General features: G+C 42.3%; 1 protein-coding gene across 1 annotated transcript; it reads right to left on the bottom strand.

The window, feature by feature from the left end:
• Window positions 1–1,155: 1,155 nt before the first annotated feature.
• LOC140198110 (zinc-binding protein A33-like) lies at window positions 1,156–21,546 on the bottom strand. The gene is made up of 5 exons (XM_072259030.1): window positions 21,135–21,546; window positions 12,797–12,994; window positions 7,466–7,488; window positions 7,242–7,351; window positions 1,156–3,571 (listed from the first exon to the last, which is right to left on the bottom strand). The coding sequence occupies exons 1-5, from the start codon at window positions 21,483–21,485 to the stop codon at window positions 3,009–3,011; spliced, it is 1,245 nt and encodes a 414-aa protein (XP_072115131.1). The 5' UTR covers window positions 21,486–21,546; the 3' UTR covers window positions 1,156–3,008.
• Between the last annotated feature and the right edge of the window lie 1,491 nt (window positions 21,547–23,037).

Consider the following 23,037-nt stretch of genomic DNA (forward strand, 5'->3'; position numbering starts at 1 on the left):
GTGAATCACTCACAGGTTCCAGAGAAATTCGAATGTGGATTGGTCTGCTCTTTATTACCACAGAAAACACAAATATACATTGGTGGGTGTACCAGGCAATTATTAGGGCCATAAGGCACAGCCCTCCAAGAGGACCACAACCTTAATGCCTCAATGATCTAGAGAGCTATGTTGACTGGAGTCAGGGCTTTATGCTTTGGGTCTTGGTAGGGTCACCCATGCCAAACAGGTCAACGGGTAGAGGCCAGACTAAGAGTAGTCCACTGGTCCCTCAGTTTTGGGGGTTCAGCTAACAACTCTGACTGGCAAAACAAAATTCTTTTTACATCTGAGTGCAACGGTATTCCTGAATCCCCACCTGGGACTTGCATGACTGACAGTAGTGAAAACCAAGAGGAAGCTACTGACATTATGAAGGAAGCTACTGACATTATGAAGGAAGCTCTGAGCAGTGCCAGAGATAGCGGACTTTCATTGCTGCCCTAAACGCCAGTGGCAACAAGACATGGGGCAGAATTAGTCCATTTTATCGAAGCAGCATCCGTGGAGAATAAAACAAGCTCTGATCTTGTATCGAAATTAGGAAGTTAAAAATTGTGCATGTTTTCAGAAGCAGAGAAGAGAGTGATGTGGAGAGAACAAAGGGAATGGTTTGTGATAGGGTGAAGACTAAGAGAAACTGAGGATAAAATCAAATGGATTTCTATAAGCAGTGACTGGCCTTTGACGTCCCTTAGACAGCGGCAATAACTCCAAGGAGCTCCCTACCTTCTAGAATTAAACACACATTTTGTTTACTCCTATTCACCACTTCTGCTATTCATTCCCTCCACTGCCTTTGCACAGTGGCTGGTGTGTATCATCTGCAAACCTTTGTTCTCTCCCCACCTCCTCCATCTCTACCACTTCGGCCTGACTTTTCAAATCCAAGACCTCTACCACCACCATGGGCAAAGGCCTCACGATGTGGGGATCTGCGATGTCAGCAGATTTCCTCCAAGTGGTGCATAATTCTGATTTGGATCACTGACTGAAGTCCACTGACTGTGGGAACTTCACCGAAGTTCAAATTTATTATTGGAATAGTTATAGTCATACTTTATTAATCCCGGGGGAAATTGGTTTTTGTTACAGTTGCTCCATAAATAATAAATAGTAATAGAACCATAAATAGTTAAATAGTAATATGTAAATTATGCCAGTAAATTATGAAATAAGTCCAGGACCAGCCTATTGGCTCAGGGTGTCTGACCCTCCAAGGGAGGAGTTGTAAAGTTTGATGGCCATAGGCAGGAATGACTTCCTATGATGCTCAGTGCTGCATCTCGGTGGAATGAGTCTCTGGCTGAATGTACTCCTGTGCCCACTCAGTACATTATGTAGTGGATGGGAGATGTTGACCAAGACGGCATGCAACTTAGACAGCATCCTCTTTTCAGACACCACTGTGAGAGAGGTGTATATAATATATACAGCCTTGAGATTCATCTTCTTGCAGGTACTCACAAACCAAAGAAAAGCAACTGAATTCACTAAATAAAACACATATCCAATTTGCAAAAAGAGAACAAATCACGCAAATAGTAAACAAAAGACAACAGAAAAACATGGAACATGAACTGCAGATTTCCCAGAGGTGAGTCCACAGCCTTTGTGGAGCCTGTTCGGTGCTGAGGCTCAGGAGCCCGATGGCTCCACGGCAACAACTTCTGAACCTGGCGGCATGTGGATGGGACCCAAGACTTCTGCACCTCCTGTCTGATGGTAGTAACGGTTCTTTTTAAAAGAGGGAGACCGGTCAAACACAGGCAGACATCGCTGAGCACCTATTCCTTTTCGGTTCTTGTTTGTTATTGTCACGGTGCAAAGGAGCTGATCACGGGTTTGTCTCCTACTATCAGACCTCGCTGCAGCATCTGACCCTGGTGATGGTCGCCCTGGCCGTATCTGCACTCTTGGGAGTCTAGTTTGCTGAATCTCGTGGGAGACTGCAAATGTGCCAGATCATTTAGTCAGTTCAAAAGTACACCCTTAAAGGGGAAATTACAGGCTGCAGACTGCAACGATCGCAGTTCAGAAGAAGTATAATTACTAGAGTATCTAGTAATTTTGTGAGCTGTTTTCAAAATGTTGCTGGTGCCGTCTTGCCCATAAATTTACTGGGATACCTGAAGAAATGCAGTGTCTCTAGGGGACTAATCACCTCCCTAAGGATCATGACCTGTGGTGATGTCTGTGTGCAGCCTGCTTGTTCTCTCTGCAAACATGCATTTTCCCAACATACCCCACGTAGTGGCTGCAGCAAATTAAAGATTAAAGTAATGTCTGGGCAAGAGTAGGTTACAGATAGTGTGAGGACAACCCAGGCAAGGGAGGCCTTTGAAGAGAGAGCTTTAAAACATGTTTCCCTTCTGCACAGCAAGGGACTGGAGCCATTTGGGATACCGAGTCAGGTATGTAACAGAAGAATTCAGGAGACACACCAGCTAGGGAATAATTACTACAAAGTATCACTGATTGTTAGCATGTTGTTTCTGTTGATTTTTAACATCTGCATTGTGAATTATGATTGATCTTGCAAGTAAGGAAATTGAATGTACACAGTTTACCAAATGGTCTATATCCTTAACTGCTAGTCAACTCTTATAAACATGTCAAACTTCAGAACAGTGCAGTGACAGGGGCCATGCTGTTTTCCTTGTGCATAAGGAAATAAAGTATGATTGAGGAACGAGTACACCCACTTTCCACACAAAGGTATGTTAATCGTCACTGTAAGTTACCCCTTGTATATGTGTGAGTGGTAGAAGGGGAAGGGAGCTGATGACTACTGCAAACTTCCACCGTATCCTTTAGTGTAGGTTAAGCTGCAGGGAAATAAGTTATTCACATCAAACTTTGCCTCCTTGGTAGTTATTACTTAAATTGTCAACAGGTCTTTGATCTAATTGTTTATTTAATGATTCATTCTTACAACATTTTCACGTAATTGACAAGACAAATCAAATTTACCACCAGGGCTGAACCAGTCTGATTTGATCATTTGCTGAATTTCCAGGTCCAAAGAAAGGTAAGACTGCACCAGACATTGGCCCAGTATGTGTGTAGAGGTGAGACATGTTACCAGCATCGTAAAATGACACCTGCCCTCCCTCGTAGTCCAGATAAACACCAACCTTTGTTGGATTAATTTGGAGCTTAAGGTGCTCGGTGTGTTTTGGATTTCTGTCTATCTGTACAAAGAAATCGAAGAGTGATTGGATCCAATTGGTTACATAAGGACTTATTACCCAGTAACCATTCTGTACAGTCATTTCTTCTAATTTGCATCTGTTTACAGACTCCTTCACAACTCCAACCATCCACTTTGCCCCCTGGTTAACTGCGACCTCCCAATAGTGTTTTCCTGATGTAAACTGTTTTGATCCCAACACGCAGATACGTTTTTGAAATCGTTTTGGATTCTCCGGTAACTGCTGTGGCAGGTATCCAACTAATGCCGTGGTCATACTTGGAGATAAAATGAGCCTCGGGTGAGCTGAATTCGGAGCTAGAGTCAATCGAGCGAATGCTGTAAGTCAGAGATTATCACATTACTATCAATAATGTGATCCAGTCTTAAACTGCATTGCTAGGAGTACAGAAATAAACTTCCAGGTAATAAATTCTCTGTTACTAGATTACCTAGAAAATCTCAAGTGATTTAAATATACAAATTCATGAATGTTAATTTGAATGTGTTTTACACAAGAATAGTTCGTTACATGCCTAGTAGCCACTTCATTAGGTACATTTGTAAGCCTTGTTAATGCAAGTATCTAAACAGCCAATCATGTGGCAGCAACTCAATGTATAAAAGCATTCAGACATGGTCAAGAGGTTCAGCTTTTGTTCAGCCCAAACATCGGAATATGATCTAAATGACCGTCCATGGAGTGGCTGTTGGTGCCGGATGGTGAGTGGTTTATCATGCACAACAGTATTTAGAGTTTGAAAACTGGTGCAAAAACACAAACAAACAAAAAAAGATTAGTGAGCAGCAGCTCTGGCAAAAATATCTTATCAATGATAGGTCATAGGTCAAAGGAGAATGTCAAGACTGGTTCAAACAGGAAGGCAACATAACTTAAATAATCCGGTGTTACAGCAATGGTGTTCAGAAGATTACTCCAAAAACTCAACACCTTGAACCTTGAAGTGGTTGGGCTACAGCAGAAAACACAAGCATACATGCCATGCCTACTTTATTAGGTACGGGAGGTATCTAGTGAAGTTACCATTGATTGTAAGATGTAAGCATGACTAAGCTTTATAGAGATGAGGTTTCTTAGTTAATATGTAACAGTGCAGGATATCTATCAGATGCTCCTGCAACTGGGGCCAGAAAAAGGGAAACCACCTTGCTATCTGACAGCTGACTGCCTCCTATACTGTATGTGTGTGTGTGTTTGGGGGGGGGGGTGACATTTGAACCATGAGGGGCTCAGCTGCTTTTGGTGTTCACTTACATCATTTAGGCAAGGTGCAACATTGGAGCTTTTGTCAATGCTTTCCCTGGCTAGAATTGAACTGTTTTTGTTAATTATTTACACACTAAAATTAAATGATTTGCATGTAAGGTTATCCTAAAAATTGCCCTTAATTATATTTCTCATTTTGCAAATTAGAGGCCATTCAGCCCATTGAGTCACACTGCCCCCTATTCATGCACTCCTCTGTTACCTATTCTCCCTCACTTGTCTATCAATGTGTCCTTCAATTCTCATAACTGGCACCTGCAGTAGAAGTATTCTGGTCCAGTCAAGATGGTGCCTGCGTACAACGCTACTTCAGTCAACATCTTCTGGACAGATCCATGAAAACACAGATTTCACTCCTTTTATGTCTCTTGCTTTTGATTTTCATCTTGAATGTGATTCTTGAACTGTTGAAGACTATGATTTGCAGTTTGGAGATCGTTTGGGTGTTTCAGTGTTCTGTAGTGTCTGAGAGGATTCCCAGAGGCAGAGGCAGCATGCGGGAATCTCGTGGTGAGAAGGCTGTGGGATGGGGCATGAGCCAATGTTTGACTCCATTTCACTGATCAAAGCTTCCATTGTTCACCAATTAAAGTGATGAGGGAGATTAAAACATTGAGACAAATGCAGAAGGTGAGTGCCGACTGCCTACATTTTTATCGCTGGTTAGATCACTCTGTTGCCAGAGAGTGAATACTGCCTTTTGATCGCTCGTGAGTTCGCATTTCCATGGAGAGGGAAGACTGCCTCCTTATAGCTGGGATGATCGTTTGCTGCTGGGGAGGAAAGACTTGTTGCAGTGCCCAGAGAATGTTGCCCAGGTTTTCTGCATTTTCAATATGGCCTTGGACTATAAATTATTTTTTCAGTCTTTAGATGAACTATGAAAGGAAGGTAGCAAATAATATCAGAGGATAGTAAAAGCTTTTTCAAGTATATAAAGAGTAAAAGACACGTGAGAGTAGATATAGGACTTATAGAAAATGATGCTGGAGAAATTATAATGGGAGATAAGGAGATGGCAGAGGAACTGAATGAGTATTTTACATCAGTCTTCACTGAGGAAGACAGCAGTATACCGGACACTCAAGGGTGTCAGGGAGCAGAAGTGTGCGCAGTCACAATTATGGCAGAGAAAGTACTCAGGAAACTGAAAAGTCTAAGGGTAGATATATCTCCCGGTCCAGATGGAATGCACCCTTGTATTCTGAAGGAAGTAGCTGCGGAGATTGCGGCGGCATTAGCAAAGATCTTTCAAAAGTCAATAGATTCCGTCATGGTTCCAGAGGACTGGAAGATTGCAAATGTTACTCTGTTGTTTAAAAAGGCGGCAAGGAAGCAAAAAGGAAATTATAGACCTGTGGCAAAATTGTTTCCCATGATGGGGGAGTCTAGTATGAGAGGGCATGACTTAAGGATTGAAGGGCGCCCATTCAGAACAGAGATGCAAAGAAATTTTTTTAGCCAGAGGGTGCTGAATCTATGGAATTTGTTGCCAGGGGCGGCAGTGGAGGCCAAGTCATTGGGTGTATTTAAGGCAGAGATTGATAGGTATCTGAGTAGCCAGGGCATCAAAGGTTATGGTGAGAAAGCGGGGGAGTGGGACTAAATGGGAGAATGGATCATCTCATGATAAAATGGGGGAGCAGACTCGATGGGCCGAATGGCTGACTTCTGCTCCTTTGTTTTGTGGTCTTATGGTCTCATTGATTTTGGATTCTGTATTTTGTGTGATCTTTCTCAGTCTTTTGTGTGAGAGGGTGGGAGATTTGGGGGTCGATGTACCTGTTCTGTTTTTGTTTTTTTTTGTACAGGGAGGAAAGATTTGGGGTTGAATGTTCGTACTGCCATTCTTTTCTTTCTTGGTTTCATGGCTATCTGGAGAAGAATTATTTCAGAGTTGTATAATTTGATAATAAATGAACCTTTGAGTAAGTAGCGGCGACCAATTAACCTATGAGCCTGCAAAGCTTTAAGGTGTATGAGGAAACATGGACAAGTGTGCAAATTGCACTCTGACAGCACCTTGGGTCAGGATCAAACCCAGAGCTCTAATGGCTGGCAACAACTTTAATTGTATAAATATTACTGAGGAAAGTTCTTTAGTTTGCTCCTTTCCAGGTGATATTGGTTAGGATTAATCCAGGTGAGGGCAGCTGATGGAGCTGCGGTGACACAGCTCCAGAGACCTAAGTTAGAACCTAATCTCTCCCTTTGAATGCATGGGTCTTGTTTGGATGCTCTATACATCTTCTACATCCCAAATATCAGTAGGTTAATTGTTCGCTACAAAATACTTCTAGTGTGTGTGTGGCAAAATAACTATATATTACAAAATGGTGAAAGAAACGGAATAATGAGGAAATTTTCATGGACTATGCAAAAATCTGACAGTGGAGTGGAGGAAACTCTCTGAATCATTGAGTGTTATCTTCAAGCTCCTGTACCTTATCCCTAATGGTAATTATGGGAGAAAGGCATGGTCTGGTTGATGCTTAACGATGATTCTGCCTTTTTGAGGTACTACTCCTTGAAGATATCCTTGATGGTTTTATAGACAGTGCTGAAAGAACTCCCATGTGATAGAAGAAACCAATAATCAGGTAATAAAGATTTTGATGTCCAGTCCAACTTCTCAATTGCTGTGCAAATAGAAATGACTGGAAAGTCAATGTTGTTAATGCCATAATTAATTTTGTTCACCTAGAAAACAGAGCTGCCTACCTGGTTTTATCAATTTTCTCATCTGTCTCCACACCATGTGCTGTAGAGGTCCTCCAAACTCACCAATCAGTATGTCATTAACAACTTTGTTTTCTTTCCTGGTTTCACCACTGCATTTTCAGAAGAATTGGGAAATCTTGTTATTAGCCATGTCCATACTTTGCACTGGTTTCACAGAGCAGCATAAAAGTAACCAAGAAAGAAAATATACTGTAAGTACTTACGCAGCTGGTGCTGTTGCAATCTCCTAAAATAAAAAAAAGATACGAGATTAATAAGACCATAAGACATAGGAGCCATCTGGCCCATGGAGTCTGCTCTGCCATTCAATCATGGCTGAGCTTTTTTTCTCTTCCTCAACCCCATTTCCTGGCATTCTTCCCGTAACCTTTGCCATGCCCAATCAAGAACCTATCAATCTCAGCCTTAAATAGTGCCAACGACCTGGCCTCCACAGCTGCATGTGGCAACAAATTCACCACCCTCTGGCTAAAGAAATTTCTCCACATCTCTGTTTTGAAAGGGTGCCCCACTATCCTGAGGCTGTACCCTCTTGTCCCAGACTCTCCCACCATGGGAAACATCCTCTTAACATCTACTGTCTAGGCCTTTCAACATTCAAAAGGTTTCATTGAGATTCCACCCCCCTCCCATCCTTCTGAATTCCAGCGAGTACAGACACAGAACCATTAAATGTCATTGTATGACACCCTTTCTTTCCTGGAATCATCCTTGTGAACCTCCTCTGGACCTTCTCTACTGCCAGCACGTCTTTTTGAAGATGAGGGACCCAAAGCTGTTCACAATACCTAGGGTAGGCCTCACCAGTGCCTTATAAAGCCTCAGCATCACATCCTTGCTCTTGTATTCTAGATCTCTTTAAATGAATGCTAACATGGCATTTGCCTTCCTCACCACCGACTGGACCTGCAAGTTAACCTTTAGGGTGTTCTGCAAAAGGACTCCCAAGTCCCTTTGTCTCAGAGTTTTGGATTTTCTCACCATTTAGAAAATAGGCCGCACATTTATTTCTACTACCAAAGTGCACGACCGTGCATTTTCCAACATTGCCACTTTCTTGCCAATTCTCCTAATCTATCCAAGTCCTTCTGCATCCTACCTGTTTCCTCAAAACTAACTGCCCCTCCACCAACCTTTGTATCATTTGCAAACTTGATTCCATCATCTAAATCATTTATATACAGCATAAAAAGAAGTGGTTCCAACACCGACCCCTGCAGAACACCACTATTCACTGGCAGCCAACCAGAAAAGGATCCTTTTATTCCCACTCGCTGCCTCCTACCAATCAAACAATATTTTAACCATGTTGGTAACTTTCCTGTAATACCGTGGGCTATTAATTTGGTAAGCAGCCTCATGTGTGGTACCTTGTCAAAGGTCTTCTGAAAGCCCAAATATACAACATCCACTGCAACCCCTTTATCTATACTAGTTGTAATCTCCTCAAAGAATTCCAACAGGTTAGTTGGGCAGGGTTTTCCCTGAAGGAAACCATGCTGACTTTGTACTATTTGTCCTGTGTCACCAAGTACTCCATCACCTCATCGTTAACAATTGACTCTAACATCTTCCCAATCACTGAGGTCAGGCTAACAGGTCTATAATTTCCCTTTTTCTGCTTTCCTCCTTTCTTAAAGAGTGGAGTGACATTTGCAATTTTCCAGTCCTCTAGCACCAAGCCAGAGTCCAATGATTTTTGAAAGATCTTTTCTAATGCCACCACAATCTCTATTGCTACCTTTTTCAGAAACCCAGGGTGCAGTTCATCTGGTCTGGGTGACTTAGGTCTTTCAGCTTTGAGCACCTTCTGTCTTGTAATGGTAACTGCATCCACTTCTCTTCCTTCGCACACTTCAACATCAGGCTTACTGCTAGTGTCTTACACAGTGAAGGCTGATGCAAAATACTCATTTAGTTCATCAGCTATCTCCTTGTCCCCTGTTATTATTTTTCCTGCCTCATTTTCTGGTGGTCTTGTATCCACTCTCATTTCTCTTTCAGTTTTAACATACTTGGAAAAGCTTTTACTATCCACATTGATATTATTTGCTAACTTGCTTTCATATTTCATCTTTTCCCTTCTAATGAGTTTTTTTAGTTGCTCTCTGTAGGTTTTTAAAAACTTCCCAATCCTTTATTTTCCCACTAATTATGTTTCGTTGTATGCCCTCTTTTGCTTTTACAATAGCTTTGACTTCCCTTCTCAGCCATGATTGTACTGTTTTACCATTTGAGTATTTCTTCATTTTTGGAATACATATGTCCTGCAGCTTCCTCATTTTTCCCAGAAATGCACATCATTGCTGCTCTGCTGACAACCCTGCCGGCAGCTCCTTCCAATTTACTTTGGCCAACTCCTCTCTCATACCACTGTAATTTACCTTACTCCACTGAAATACTGCTACATCAGACTTTACTTACTCCCCATCAAATTTGAAGTTGAACTGAATCATACTGTGATCACTGGTTCATAAGCGTTCTTTTACCTTGAGCTCCCTAATTGCCTCTGGTTCAGTATTTAATGGTCTGTGATGTCTTATTTCTTAATATTTAATCACCTGAGGCAGCCTTCAGCCAAACAAATGTATTGGTATACTGGAGTTTAATTTTCTTTTTCTCCCAATCATTGTCAAGGCAATCTACACTCAGTGGCCACTTTATTAGGTACACCTGCTTGTTAAGCTCCAAGAAAAAAATATTATTATGTCACCACATATAACATGAGACTCCTGTTCTGTGGGCATACTTAGCAAATCTGTAGAGCAGTAACTACAAAATGTAAACAGCAGGAGGTATAAACTAAACAAATTGTGCAATGCAGACATAAGTAAATAGCAACGAATGCCGAGCACAAAATAATATAACAGAGTCCTAAAATGACTTCTTAAATGAGTTTAGCTATCCTATCCTCCCTTGGTCAAGTGCCTGATGTTTGAGGGGTAGTAACTGTTCTTGAACCTGGTTGTGTGGGTCCTGAGGCACCTGTACCTTCTACCTGATGGCAGCAGTGAGAAAAGTGCATGGTCTGACTGTTGAGGATCTTTGATGATGGGTGCTGCTTTTCTATGGCAATGTTTCATGCAGATGCGCTCAATGCTTGGGAAGGTTTTACTCGGGATGTATTGGACTGTGTCCCCTATCTTTTTGCAAATATCTCATCAGCCAATCACATGGCAGCAACTCAATGTATGTAAGCATGTAGACATGGTGAAGTGATTCAGCTGTTGCTCAGAACAAATATCAGAATGGGGAAGAAATGTGATTCAAGTGACTTTGACCATGAAATGATTGTTGGTATCAGATGGGATGATTTGAGTATTTCAGAAACTGATGATCTTCTGGGATTTCAATGCAGAACAGTCTCTAGAGTTTACAGACAGTGATGTGAAAAACAAAGAAAAATATCCGGTGAGTGACAATTATGTGAGCAAAGAGGCCTTGTTAATGATGGAGATCAGAGGAGAAATGGCCAGACTGATTCAAGCTGACAGGAAGGCAACAGTAACTCAACCAACCACGTATTTCAACAGTGATGTGCAGAAAGGCATCTGTTAACTCACAGCACATTGAACCTTGAAGTGGATGGGCTACATCAGTCTCTGAGACCAAGTTGTCTTTCTACCTCTGCTGGGTCCTGACTGAAGCAATGACAACTATGCACCTACAATGGATGTTTTTAAATGATGTACATTTGATGAAGGCAATTGTTTTACATGTAATATAATTCAGTTATTACATAGAACTGAGAAACAAAAAGTCACTGTAAAGCCCAGGCACCCAGTCCTCCTTTCCTTCACCTTATCTGTTTGACCACTCTTTGCTGTAGTTCACCCACACGGAGTTCAGAAACAAGCCGCATGTCATTGCCAATCACAAGAAGCATAAAAAGCCACCTCACTGAAATATTTTAAATAACTACATTGATGTAAAATGTTGACCAGCAATATTTCTGACCGTGTACATTCCACACTCAGGTGTTGGCAGGGTGAACGTGGACAGGGTGTCCCCTCTTGTAGGATAATCTGGAACCAAGGGTGGCTACTTAAAATAGGACATCATGGTAGTGTAGTGGTTAGTACGAGGCTATTATAGCTCGGGGTGTTGGGGTTCAGAGTTCAATTCTGGTGTCGTTTGTACATTCTCCTTGTGATCATGTGGATTTCTTTTGGGTGCTCTGGTTTTCTCCCACAGTCCAAGGATTTACCAGTTAGGTTCATTGGTCTTTGTAAATTGACCTGCAATGAGGCTCATGTTAAATTGATGGATGGAATGGTGGCACAGTTTGTTTGGCTGGCAGGTCCTGCTTGTGCTGTATCTCTAAATTAAAAAAAAATGTTTCCCGTTTAAGAGAGATGAAACATTTTTCTTGTAAAGGGCCATGAACTTTGGAACTCTGTCTGAAATGATGATGGAAGCAGAGTCGTTGAATGCTTCTGACAATGTGGTAGACAGATTCTTGATAAGCAAGGGGATGAAAGGTTACTGGGGGTAGGTGAGACTGTACCTCTGAAGTTATGATCAAATTGGTTGTGATCTTTTTGAATAGAGGAACAGGTTTAATGAGCGAACTGGACTACTCCTGAGCCTAATCCAACACCCAAGTGAAATTGGCCTAAAAAAGAGAAACGATTTCTGTGTTGCCATAGGCAACACAGGGTATAAATGCCTTGAAAACAGCTTTTTACAGAGGTAGAACAGTGCATTGCAAACACAAACATAAAAAAACAAACTTAAACTATCATACATAACCCAAAGAAGAGAAAATCTGCAGATGATGAAAATTCAAGGAACAAACACAAAATGCTGGAGGAACATAGCAGGTCAGGCAGTATCTACGGGGATGGGGGGGGGGGAGAAAATACAGTCAATGTTTGAGACAGAGACCCTTTGGCAGGCCTGGAGAAAAAAAGATGAGAAGTAGAATTAAACGGTGGGGGGAGGGGAGAGAGGAACACAAGGTGATAAGGTGAAAATGGGAGGGAGAGAGGGAAGGATGAGTTAAAGAGCTGAGAAATTGGTGTAAGAGATACAGGGATGGAGAAGGAGTAGTCTGAGAGGAGAGGACAGAAGGCCAAGGAAGAATGAAAATGTGGGAGCAACACCAGAGGGAGGCGATGGGGAGGCAAGGAGATAAGGTGAGGGAGGGATAGGGGATGGTGAGGGGGAGGGGATTACAGGAAGTTTGCAAAATTGATGTTTATGCCATCAGATTGAAGGCTACCCAGACAGAATATAAGGTGGTGTTCCTCCAACCTGAATGTGGCCTCATCACCATGGCAGAGGAAGCCTTAGATTGAAATATGGGAATGGGATTCGTAACGTCGACTATACTTTCTTTCCATAGATGCTGCCTGGCCTAAGTTCCTCCAGAATTTTGTGTGTGTTGCTTAAGACACATAAATTTAAAAAAATCATGTACTTGAACATGTGGATTGTTTTCTATCTAAGGGGAAAGGTTTTTCACTGCTTAACTAATCTGAGGTTTCACTTTGTTGCGGGCTGAACAGTAACAGCAATAGTTAAGCATGTACCTTCAGCAAACTCCAGATCATTTGCAGGAGAGAAGGATCATTATCATTGTTTGGCCTGCTGCTGTTCACCAGCCTGCGCTGCAGCTCCTTTCCTTTCTGGCTGAGTCTTTGTTTCATTTCATGTTCTTCCCTGTCAAGAATCCGGTGCAGTTCAGCGAACTCCCCTTCAAGCTGGTTCATGAGCTCATCTACCTTTCTCTGTAAACACAATGACGCATTCGAAATGAGAAATGCAAAGACCTTCAGTTGGTGGATATCTTTCTCATGAGATATTTTGAGGATTGTCAACAAGTATTTTTGTTGTAGAGTCCCAAAGAGGTACTGCAGAGAAACAGGCCTCTCAGCTTACTGATTCTGTGCTGGCCATCAAACACCAGTTTTACCTTAATCATACTTTGTCATGAAATTTATTATTTTGTGGCACCAGTACACTGCAATACATAATAAAAAACTATAAATTGCAATAAGTATAGAAAATATACTAAGTAAGTAGTGCAAAAAGAGAGGAAAATAGTAAGGTAGTGATCATGGATTCATTGTTCATTCAGAACTCTGATGGCAGAGGGGACGAAGCTGTTCCTGAAACATTGAGTGCTTGTCTCTAGGCCCCTGTACACCTCCTTGATGGTAACAATGAGAAGAAGGCATGTCCTTGGTGATGGGGTCCTTAATGATGAATGCTGTCTTTTTGATGCATTGTCTTTTAAAGGTGTCCTTGATGCTGGAAAGGCTAGTGTACATGATGAAGCTGGCTGAGTTTACAACCTTCTGCAGCTGTTTCTGATCCTGTGTAGTGGCCCCTCCAGCCTAGACATTGATATAACCAGTTAGATTGATCTCCATGATACAACAGTAGAAATTAGTAAGTATCGTTGGTGACATACCATGTCAGACTCCAATGGAATATAGGCACTGTTGTGTCTACTTTGTAATTGCATCTATCTGTTGGACCCAGGTCAGATCTTCAGAGATGTTGGACCCAGGAACTTGAAACTGCTTACTCTTTCAACTGCTGATCTCTCGATGTGGACTGTTGTGTGTTCCCCCAAGTTCCCCTTCCTGAGTCCACAATCAATTCCTTGGTCTCACTGACATTGAGTGCAAGGCTGTTGTTGTGACACCACTGATCTATCACACTCCTGTATGCTTCCTCATTAACATCTGAAATTCTGCCAACAGTAGTTATAGTATGTATATGTTACCATATGAGATTCATTTTCTTGCAGACCTTTCAGGAAAATAAAGAAATACACTAGAATTCATGAAAAACTATACATAAACAAAGACTGATAAATAAACAATGTGCAAATAAAACAAATTAATACCGAGAGCATGAGTTACAGAGTCCTTGGAAGTGAATTGTGAAGTTGTTCACAGTTGAGGTGAATGAAGTTATCCATGCCATTTCAGGAGCCTGATGGTTGTAGATAATGACTGTCCTGAACCTGATAGCATGGAATGTAAGGTGCCTGTACCTACTCCCTGATGGTAGTAGCAAGGCAGTAGATACAGGAGTCTTATACCCACTGTGAGGGAGTAATCCTATTTTCCCACATCATTCTATCTGGCAGCCTGTCTTAATCACTCTGTTTTAAAAACAAAACTTACTTCATTAAAATTCTTTCATCTCATCTTAAATACTTACTACAGGAAACAAGATTTATTCTTTCCATTCCACTCATAGTTTTATATGTTTCTAACAGGTTACTCCTTATCTTCCTTCACTTCAGGGAAAATAAAGGCCGTGTCAAGTTTATTGTCATTTTGTCAAGTACATGTGTGCACAGGTAAAATGAAAAAAAAACTTGCTTGCTGGAGTGTAACAGACACCACACCAATTAAGCAGCATTAACAAGAAAAACAAGTTGTATACAATCTTAGAAGAAACAAAAAAATGTCTGAACAAAAAATATAAAAAAAAGTTCATTTTATTACGCAGTGGTCAAAGCCCACCCTGTCCAATTTCTCCCTATAATTACAGTCCTTCAATCCTGGTAACATTCTAGTTTATCTAAATTAATCCTATGCTCTGTCATCGATGGAGTGATCTAAGGCAGAGTGGTAGGGCTTTGGCTCATTTGGGCTTTGGTGAGGTAAGCGGGGAAGTGGATTCGTTTTTTTTCTCTTTCCATTTTCCTTAGAGGAATAAAGAGCATGTTTGTAGGGTTAGTACCTTGCTCTGGGTGTCAGATGTGGGAATCCTGGGAATCTTCCAGTCTCCCAGATGGCCACATCTGCACCAGGTGCACTGAGATGCTGCTCCTGAGAGACCATGTTAGGGATCTGAAGCTGTGGCTTGACGACCTAGAGCTGGAAGTGAGCAGGAGATAGATAGGAGCTACAAGGAGTTAGTCACCCCAAGGTTGCAGAGTAAGATAAGTGGGTGACTGTCAGGGAAGGGATGGGAAGAGCCCAGATAGTAGAGAGCACTCCTGTGGCCATCCCCCTCAGTAACTGTTGTCTCATTTTGGATGCTGTTGAGGGGGGTGACCTGACAGAGGATGACCACAGTGATCGGGCCTCTGGCACTGAGCCTGGTTCCATAGTGCAGAAGGGAGAAAAGAAGATGAGGAATGCGGTAGTCATGAGGATGAGAACAGATAGGAGGTTCTGTCAGCCTGATAGAGATACCTGCATGGTGTGTTGCCTTGCAGGTGCCAGGGTACGGAATATCTCAGATCGGGTGCAGGGTATTCTGAAGGGAGAGGGTGAACAGCCGGAAGTCTTGGTAAACGTTGGTACCATTGACATAGATAGAAAAAGAGAGGAAGTCCTGAAGAGAGAATTCAGGAAGTTGGGTAGGAAGCTGAAAAGCAGGGCCTCCAGAGTAGTAATCTCGGGATTGCTGCCTGTGCCACATGCTAATGAGCGCAAGAAAAGCAGGATCAGGCATATTAATGCATGGCTGAGAGACTGGTGTAGGGGCAGGGCTTTGGGTTCCTGGATCATTGGGGCATCTTCTGGGGGAAAAGGATGTGTTACACCTCAACCCAAAGGGGTCCAATATACTAGCAGGCAGCTTCAATAGAACTGTTAGGGAGGGTTTAAACTAATTTGGCAGGGGGATAGAAACCAGAGTCATAGGGCTGAAGAAGGGGAAAACAGAAATAAATCAAAGATAGCATACAAGAGGTGATAGAAAGGACAGGCAGGGGATGAAGCATAATCACAGCCAGTGGGATGAGTTACAGGGCAATAGAGCTGTGGTGCAGTTAAAATAGAAAGAAACAAACACTGGACTGAAAGTGTTGAATTTGAATGTACACAGCATAAGATGTAAAATGGACGATCTTGAAGATTGGCAAGAATGACGTTGTGGCTATTTCTGAAATCTCTAAAGGATGGCTGCCATTGGGAGTTGAATGTCCAAGGGTATATGGTGTACAGTATTGGAAAGATAGGTTAGTAGGCAGAGGGGGTGGTGTGGCCCTGTGTATAAGAAATATTATTAAGTCAATAGAAAGGGAAGACATAGGATCGGAAGGTGTAGAGTCTCTAGGAGTTGAGTTAAGAAATGGCAATGGTAAAAGGACCCTAATGGCAGTGGTATACAGGTCTCCAAACAGTAGCCGGGATGTGGATTACAATTTACAGCAGGAGATAGAAAAGGTGTGTCAGAAGGGCAATGTCATAAACATTGGGGATTTTAACATGAAAGTGGATTGGGAAAACCAGGCCCCTACTGGACCTCAAGACAGTGAATTTGCAGAAGGTCAAGGGACAGCTTTTTAGAATGGCTTCTGGTTGAGCCCACTACGGGATTGGCTGTGCTGGATTAGGTGATGTGCAATGATCCGGAAGTGATAAGAGAGCTAAAGGTTAAGGAACCCTGAGGGAACAGTGATCACAATATGATCGGATTCACTTTGAAATTTGAGGAGAAACTAAATTTCAAAGTCTTGGTATTTCAGTGGAATAAAAGAAATTATAATGGCATTATACACAATAAATGGTAGGGTACTGAGGAGTGCGGAGGAACAAAGGGATCTGGGAGTTCAGATACATAATTCCCTGAAAGTGGCATCACAGGTGGACAGTGTTGTAAAGACGACTTTTGGCATCCTGGCATTCAGAAATCAAAGTATTGAGTATAGGAGTTGGGTCGTTATGGCGAGGTTGTATAAGACATTGGTGAGGCCAAATTTGGAATATTGTGTGCAGTTCTGGCCACCTAACTATAGGAAGGATACCAGTAAGATTGAAAGTGTGCAGAGAAGATTTACTAGGATGTTGCAGGGTCAAGTTGAGTTAGAGAGAAAGAATGAACAGGTTAGGACTTTATTTCTTGCTTAGAAGAATAAGGGGAGATTTGATAGTGGTTTACAAAATAATGAGGGGTATAGACAGAATAAATGTGAGTAGACTCTTTCCACTTAGATTAGGAGAGATAAACATAAGAGGACATAGCTTCAGGGTGAAAGGGGAAAGATTTAGGGGGAGTCTCTTTACTCAGAGTGGTGGGAGTGTGGAACGAGCTGCCATCTGACGTGGTAAATGTGGGCTCACCCTTAAGTTTTAAGAACAAATTGAATAAATACATGGATGGGAGAGGTCTGGAGGGTTATGGACTGGGTGCGGGTCAATGGGACTAGCGTAATAATGTTTTGGCACAGACTAGAAGGGCTGAATGGCGTGTTTTCTGTGCTGTAGTGTTCTATGGTTCTATGAGAGGGGAACTGGCCAAGGTTGACTGGAAAAGGACAGCAGAGCAGTGATGGCTGGTGTTTCTGCGAAAAATGAGGGAAGTGCAATTCGGATATATTCCAAATAAGAAATTCTTGAATGGAAGGAGGACACTACCGTGGCTGACAAGTGAAGTCAGAGCCAAAGTACAAGCAAAAGAGAGAACATATGAAGAATTCAAAGCTAGTGGGAAGATAGAGGATTGGGAAGCTTTTACAAACTTGCAGAAGGAAACTAAGAAGGTCATTTGGAAGGAAAAGATGAATTATGTAAGGAAGCTGGTGACTAATATCAAAGAAGATACTAAAAACTTTTTTTTAAGTTTATAGAGGGTAAAAGAGTTGAGGGTAGATATAGGATGAATAGAAAATGATGCTGGAGATATTTTAATGAGAGACACAGATGGCACAGGAAATGAATGCGTAATTTGCAGCAGTCTTCACAGTGGAAGACATCTGCTGTATACCAGACATTCAAGAGTGTCAGGGAAATGAAGTATGTGCAGTGAAAATTACGACTGAGAAGGTGTTCAGGAAGCTTAATGGTTTGAGGGTGGATAAATCTCCTGGACCTGATGGAATACACCCTCGGGTTCTGAAGGAATTAGCTGGAGAGATTGCGGAGGCATTAGCCATGATCTTTCAAGAACTGATAGATTCTGGCATTGCACCAGGTAACTGGAAAATTGCAAATGTTACCCCGCTATTTAAGAAAGGTGGGAGGCAGCAGAAAGGAAACTATTGACCTGTTAGCCTGACATCAGTGGTTGGGAAGTTGTTGGACTCGATTGTTAGGGATGAGATTACAGAGTACCTGGAGGCACATGACAGGATAGGCCAAAGCCAGCATGGTTTCCTGAAAGGAAAATACTGCTGACTAACCACCTGCAATTTTTTGAGGAAATTACAAGCAGGGTAAACAGCGAAGATGTAGTAGATGTGGTGTATTTGGATTTTCAGAAGGTCTTTGACAAGGTGCCACACACGAGATAAGAGCCCATGGAATTACAGGAAAGTTACAAGCATGGGTAGAGCATTGGCTGATCGGCAGAAAACAGAGAGTGGGAGTAAAGGGATCATATTCTATCTGGCTCTCAGTTATCAGGGGTTGTTGTTGGGACCGCTGCTTTTTATGATGTATGTCAATGATTTGGACTATGAGATTAATGGATTTGTGGCTAAATTTGCTGATGATACAAAGGCAGGTGGGAGCGGGTAGTGTTTAGGAAACAAAGAGCTTGCAGAAAGACTTAGATAGTTTAGGAGAATGGGTAAAGAAGTGGGAAATGAAATACAATGTTGGAAAGTGTAAGGTTATGCACTTTGGTGGAAGAAATAAACAGATGGGGAGAGAATTCAAAACGCAGAGATGCAAAGGGACTTTGGAGTCCTTGTGCAGGATACCCTGAAGGCTAACCTACATGTTGAGTCGGTGAAGAAGGCGAATGCAATGTTAGCATTCATTTCCAGAGGTATAGAATATAAGAGCAGGTGTGTGATGTTGAGGCTCTATAAGGCACTCATGAGACAACACTTGGAGTATTGTGTGCAGTTTTGGGCTCCTTATTCTGGAAAGGATATACCAACATTGGAAAGGGTTCAGAGAAGATTCACAAGAATAATTCCAGGAATGAAAGGGTTAGTATATGAAGACCATCTGGCAGCTCTTGGGCTGTATTCTGTGGAGTTCAGGAGAGTGAGGGACGATCTCATAGCAACATTAAATGTTAAAGGCCTGAAGAGATTAGATATGGTAAAGTTATTTCCCATGGTAAGAGAGTCTAGGGCAAGGGGGCAAGACTTCAGGATTGAAGGACGTCCATTTAGAACAGAGATGCAGAGAAATTACTTTTGTCAGAGGGTGGTAAATCTGTGGAATTTATTGCCATGAGCAGCTGAGGAGAACAAGTCATTGGGTGCATTTAAGACAGATAGATAGGTTCCTGATTAGACAGGGCATCAAAGGATTTGGGGAGAAGGGAGGGGAGTGGAGATGACTGAAAGAATTAGATCAGCCCATGACTGAATGGCAGAGCAGACACAATGGGCCAAATGGACTACTCTGCACCTATATGTTATAGTCCTATGGTAATTTCATTTGTACTCTCCAGCACAATCATCATCCTTCCTATAGTGAGACAGTAAAAAAAATCATAACTAACCTTAAACTTACACTTTTTTTGATACCATTTCCACAAGAGAGGAAAATCAGCTTTGCGTCTCAGCTATGTGTCTCTTGAAATTTTAAATACCTTTATAATCGTATGGAATCCATTGCCATAGATGGCTGTGCAGGCCATGACATTGGATATAGATAAAGCAGAGGTTGACAGGTTCTTAATTAATAACGGCATCAAAGGCTATAGGCAGAAGCAGGAGGATGGGTTTCAGAGGAGAACTAAAGCAGCCACGATTGAATAGTGAAGCACATTCGCTGGGAAGAACGCCCAGATTGTGCTCTTATGTCTTAAATTCTCATAAGGTCAAGCCTTAGCTTCCTACAAGTCCAATTTCACCTCATAACTAAAGTTTTCCAAACCGCACAATTTTCTGATAAATATCCTCTGTACTCTCTTTAGTGCAATCACATTCTTCCTACAGTGTGAAGCCCAGAAATGTGCACAATACTCCTTATGTGGAATAAGCTCTGTTCTGTAGCTGCAGCACAATGAACCAACTTAACTATATCCGGACCTTTGATCGCAAGCATGCCATACCCATATACGACCTCAGAAGAGATGATGTCCCTTCAACGATGAGGAGGAATTTCATTAGTCAGAGGGTGATGAATTCATTGCCACAGACAGCTGTAGAGGGCAAGTCATTAGGTATATTTAAAGCAGAGACTGATGGGTTCTTGATTAGCGAGGATGTCAAAGGTTACGGGTGAAGGCAAGCGAATGAGTTTGAAAGGAATAATGAATCAGCCATGATTGCATGGCAGAGTAGACTCAATGGGCCGCATAGTCCAATTCTTCTCCTATGCCTTTTGGTCTTGCACCTTCTTCGCCACTCCAGAGGTGATTAATCTGAAGACCAAGACCCCTCTGACCATGTATTGTTTTGTAAAAGCGTTGCGGGGACAGAGGTACCTGGGCATGGATGGAAGTTATTGAAAGTAGCAGGGTGTGTTGCGCAAGCAGTTAATAAAGTACGCACAGCTCTTGGCTGCTTAAGTGTGGGCACGAGATATAAAAGAAGGGACATTTCACTGAACCTTTATAAAAGGCCTAACTAGCCGCTGTTGGAATATTATTTCCTCCATCCGAGAGGGTTTACTAAAGGTTCTCATCAATGGCTTCGGGAGTGACGTTAGAGAGGCTGCGGCTGTTTTTTTCTGTAGAGAAGGGAGATTATTAGAAGGATACAGAATGGTGAGAGGATAATGGAAGAATGTTCTCTTTGAGGATGGGTCGAGGATGAGAGGTCACATTAGTAACATAACAAGAGGAAACAGTGAGCAGAATGTGATTGGAACCCGGGGCTCGGCCTAAAAACAATAAACTGGGCTGCTGAAAGAGGAAAAGAGCTTTTAAAATGCCGAGTAATGAATGCACCACAGCCGGACTGCGAAGTTATTAAACATCTATCAAAACTGAAACCGGAGCAGGTAGATGTTTAGTAACCGAGGGGGGTAAGAAGGGCATATGCCGCACCTTGAGATCTGCAGCGCTGGGAGGGAGGCGTTGGGCACCGGCAAGCTGGGTCTGTCCGGTGCCACGAAACCCACGCAGTGTTTCTCCCCAATCTCTGTCCTCGGAACCGGCTACGAGGGTCCGGACGTTCTCCACGATACTTGCTAGCTGCCTGTTAGGCTTCAGCACTTTCTGTGGAAGGAACCGTCGGCATTCTGGGCAGGAACACTCCCCGTTTTCCCAATAGGAGGAGATACAGGCTTCGCAGAAGTTGTGGCCACATTCCAGAGACACGGGATCTTCGTAAAACTCAAGGCAAATAGAGCACGAAACATCTTTGGTTAGATTTAAGAACGGGTTCGCCGACGCCATTGCGGCTAGCACACAGCTTCACTTCCTTCTTCTTACTTTCGTTTTCTTCACCTGACTGCTGGAGGCGGGTCATAATAACTTTGATAACAATTCATTTTCAACCACCCCTCTCCCAAAGAGAAAACCTTTATTCTATGTTCTTCTCTGGTTTCTCGTGCCTAAGTGCAAGACCTCAAACTTGACTGCATTGTCATGTACCATTTTCAGCCCATTTTTCCAGCCGGCCCAGATCACGCTGGACTACGTTCTTTACTCTCCACTCTGCCTCCAGTCTTGGTATCATCCGCAAATGTGCTGATATCTGAGTCATTAATAGTGACAACAACAATAGGACCAGCATCTATCCCCGGGGCACACTATTAATCTCAGTCTTCCAGTCAGAGAGCCACTAAGGTAATGTTGAATCCAGTATTTTCTTTAATTTCTGTAACCTCCTCAAAAATCTCTAAGATTGGTTACACATGAACTACTACGCACAAACTGTTTTGACCATTCCTTATCTGATCCTGTCCATCAAAATACTCATATACATCTTGTCCTTTACAATACCTACAGTAGTTTACCTACGACTGAAGTCAGGCTCATTGAAGGAAAGTAGGGTAGAAGGGAAGTAGCTGTTCTTGAATCTGGTGGTGTGGGTCTTCAGGCGTGTGTACTTCCTGTCGAATAAAATGACCCTGATGCCGGGGATTTTGAGGCAGTGCCTCGTGTAGATGTTACCTCTGGTGGTAATCTAGAGGACCCGAGGGAAAATCTACACCGTCATAGGGAGAATGTGCAAACTCCAGACAGATAGAGTTTAATCTAGTTTGCTGGTGCCGTGTGGTGCCAGAATGCCTATTGCATCCAGTAAGAAGAGTCGACGTGATATTGCATTAAGACAGATGTGCTTTCCAACTTCTTTCTGTTCTGAATATCATTATAAACCATTAAAGGTTGGACACTGAATTTCCCTCACATATAGAGAAATGAAATAAACACCACTGTTAGAGACTACTTTGGAGTTATGAAATTATGCATAGCAGATGTAATTAAATGAGAGTAGATCTTCAGGAATAAGATATATGCTCATAATTTAACATCAGTGTATTCAGTTGAGATAGTTATAATCTGATTCCAGATTCAAAGCGACTTTCAAACGTTCATTGTGCTGTAGTCAGATTGCTTCCTGTGGAAGCTCTCTTTGCATCCCTACATAGTCCACCTGAAGATGTCTCCAGTGCAGGACCAACAAGTTCTTGTTTTAGGTGTAATCTTCTTCACAAATTTCTCAGAACAGATCCACTATGCCAGAAAGTTACATATCTAATGTTGGGCAGTTCTATAAGACCCCACTAACTTTAAGGATGCCAGGGTGTGAAACATGTACATAAAATCATTGGATTGACCACAGCTATCGTGTAATGTTCTGTCCAAACACAATAGAAACGTCGTGAATGTAATGGAAAGGGTGCAGTGGAGATTCACCAAGATATAAGGAAAGGTTCGAAAGCCTGGGGATGGTTTCCACTGGAATTCAGGAGACAATTGTGAGTATGAATGCACAATAGAG

The sequence above is a fragment of the Mobula birostris genome, chromosome 5 (genome assembly GCF_030028105.1).
Source record: "Mobula birostris isolate sMobBir1 chromosome 5, sMobBir1.hap1, whole genome shotgun sequence".
NCBI classification, from domain to species: Eukaryota; Metazoa; Chordata; class Chondrichthyes; order Myliobatiformes; family Myliobatidae; genus Mobula; species Mobula birostris.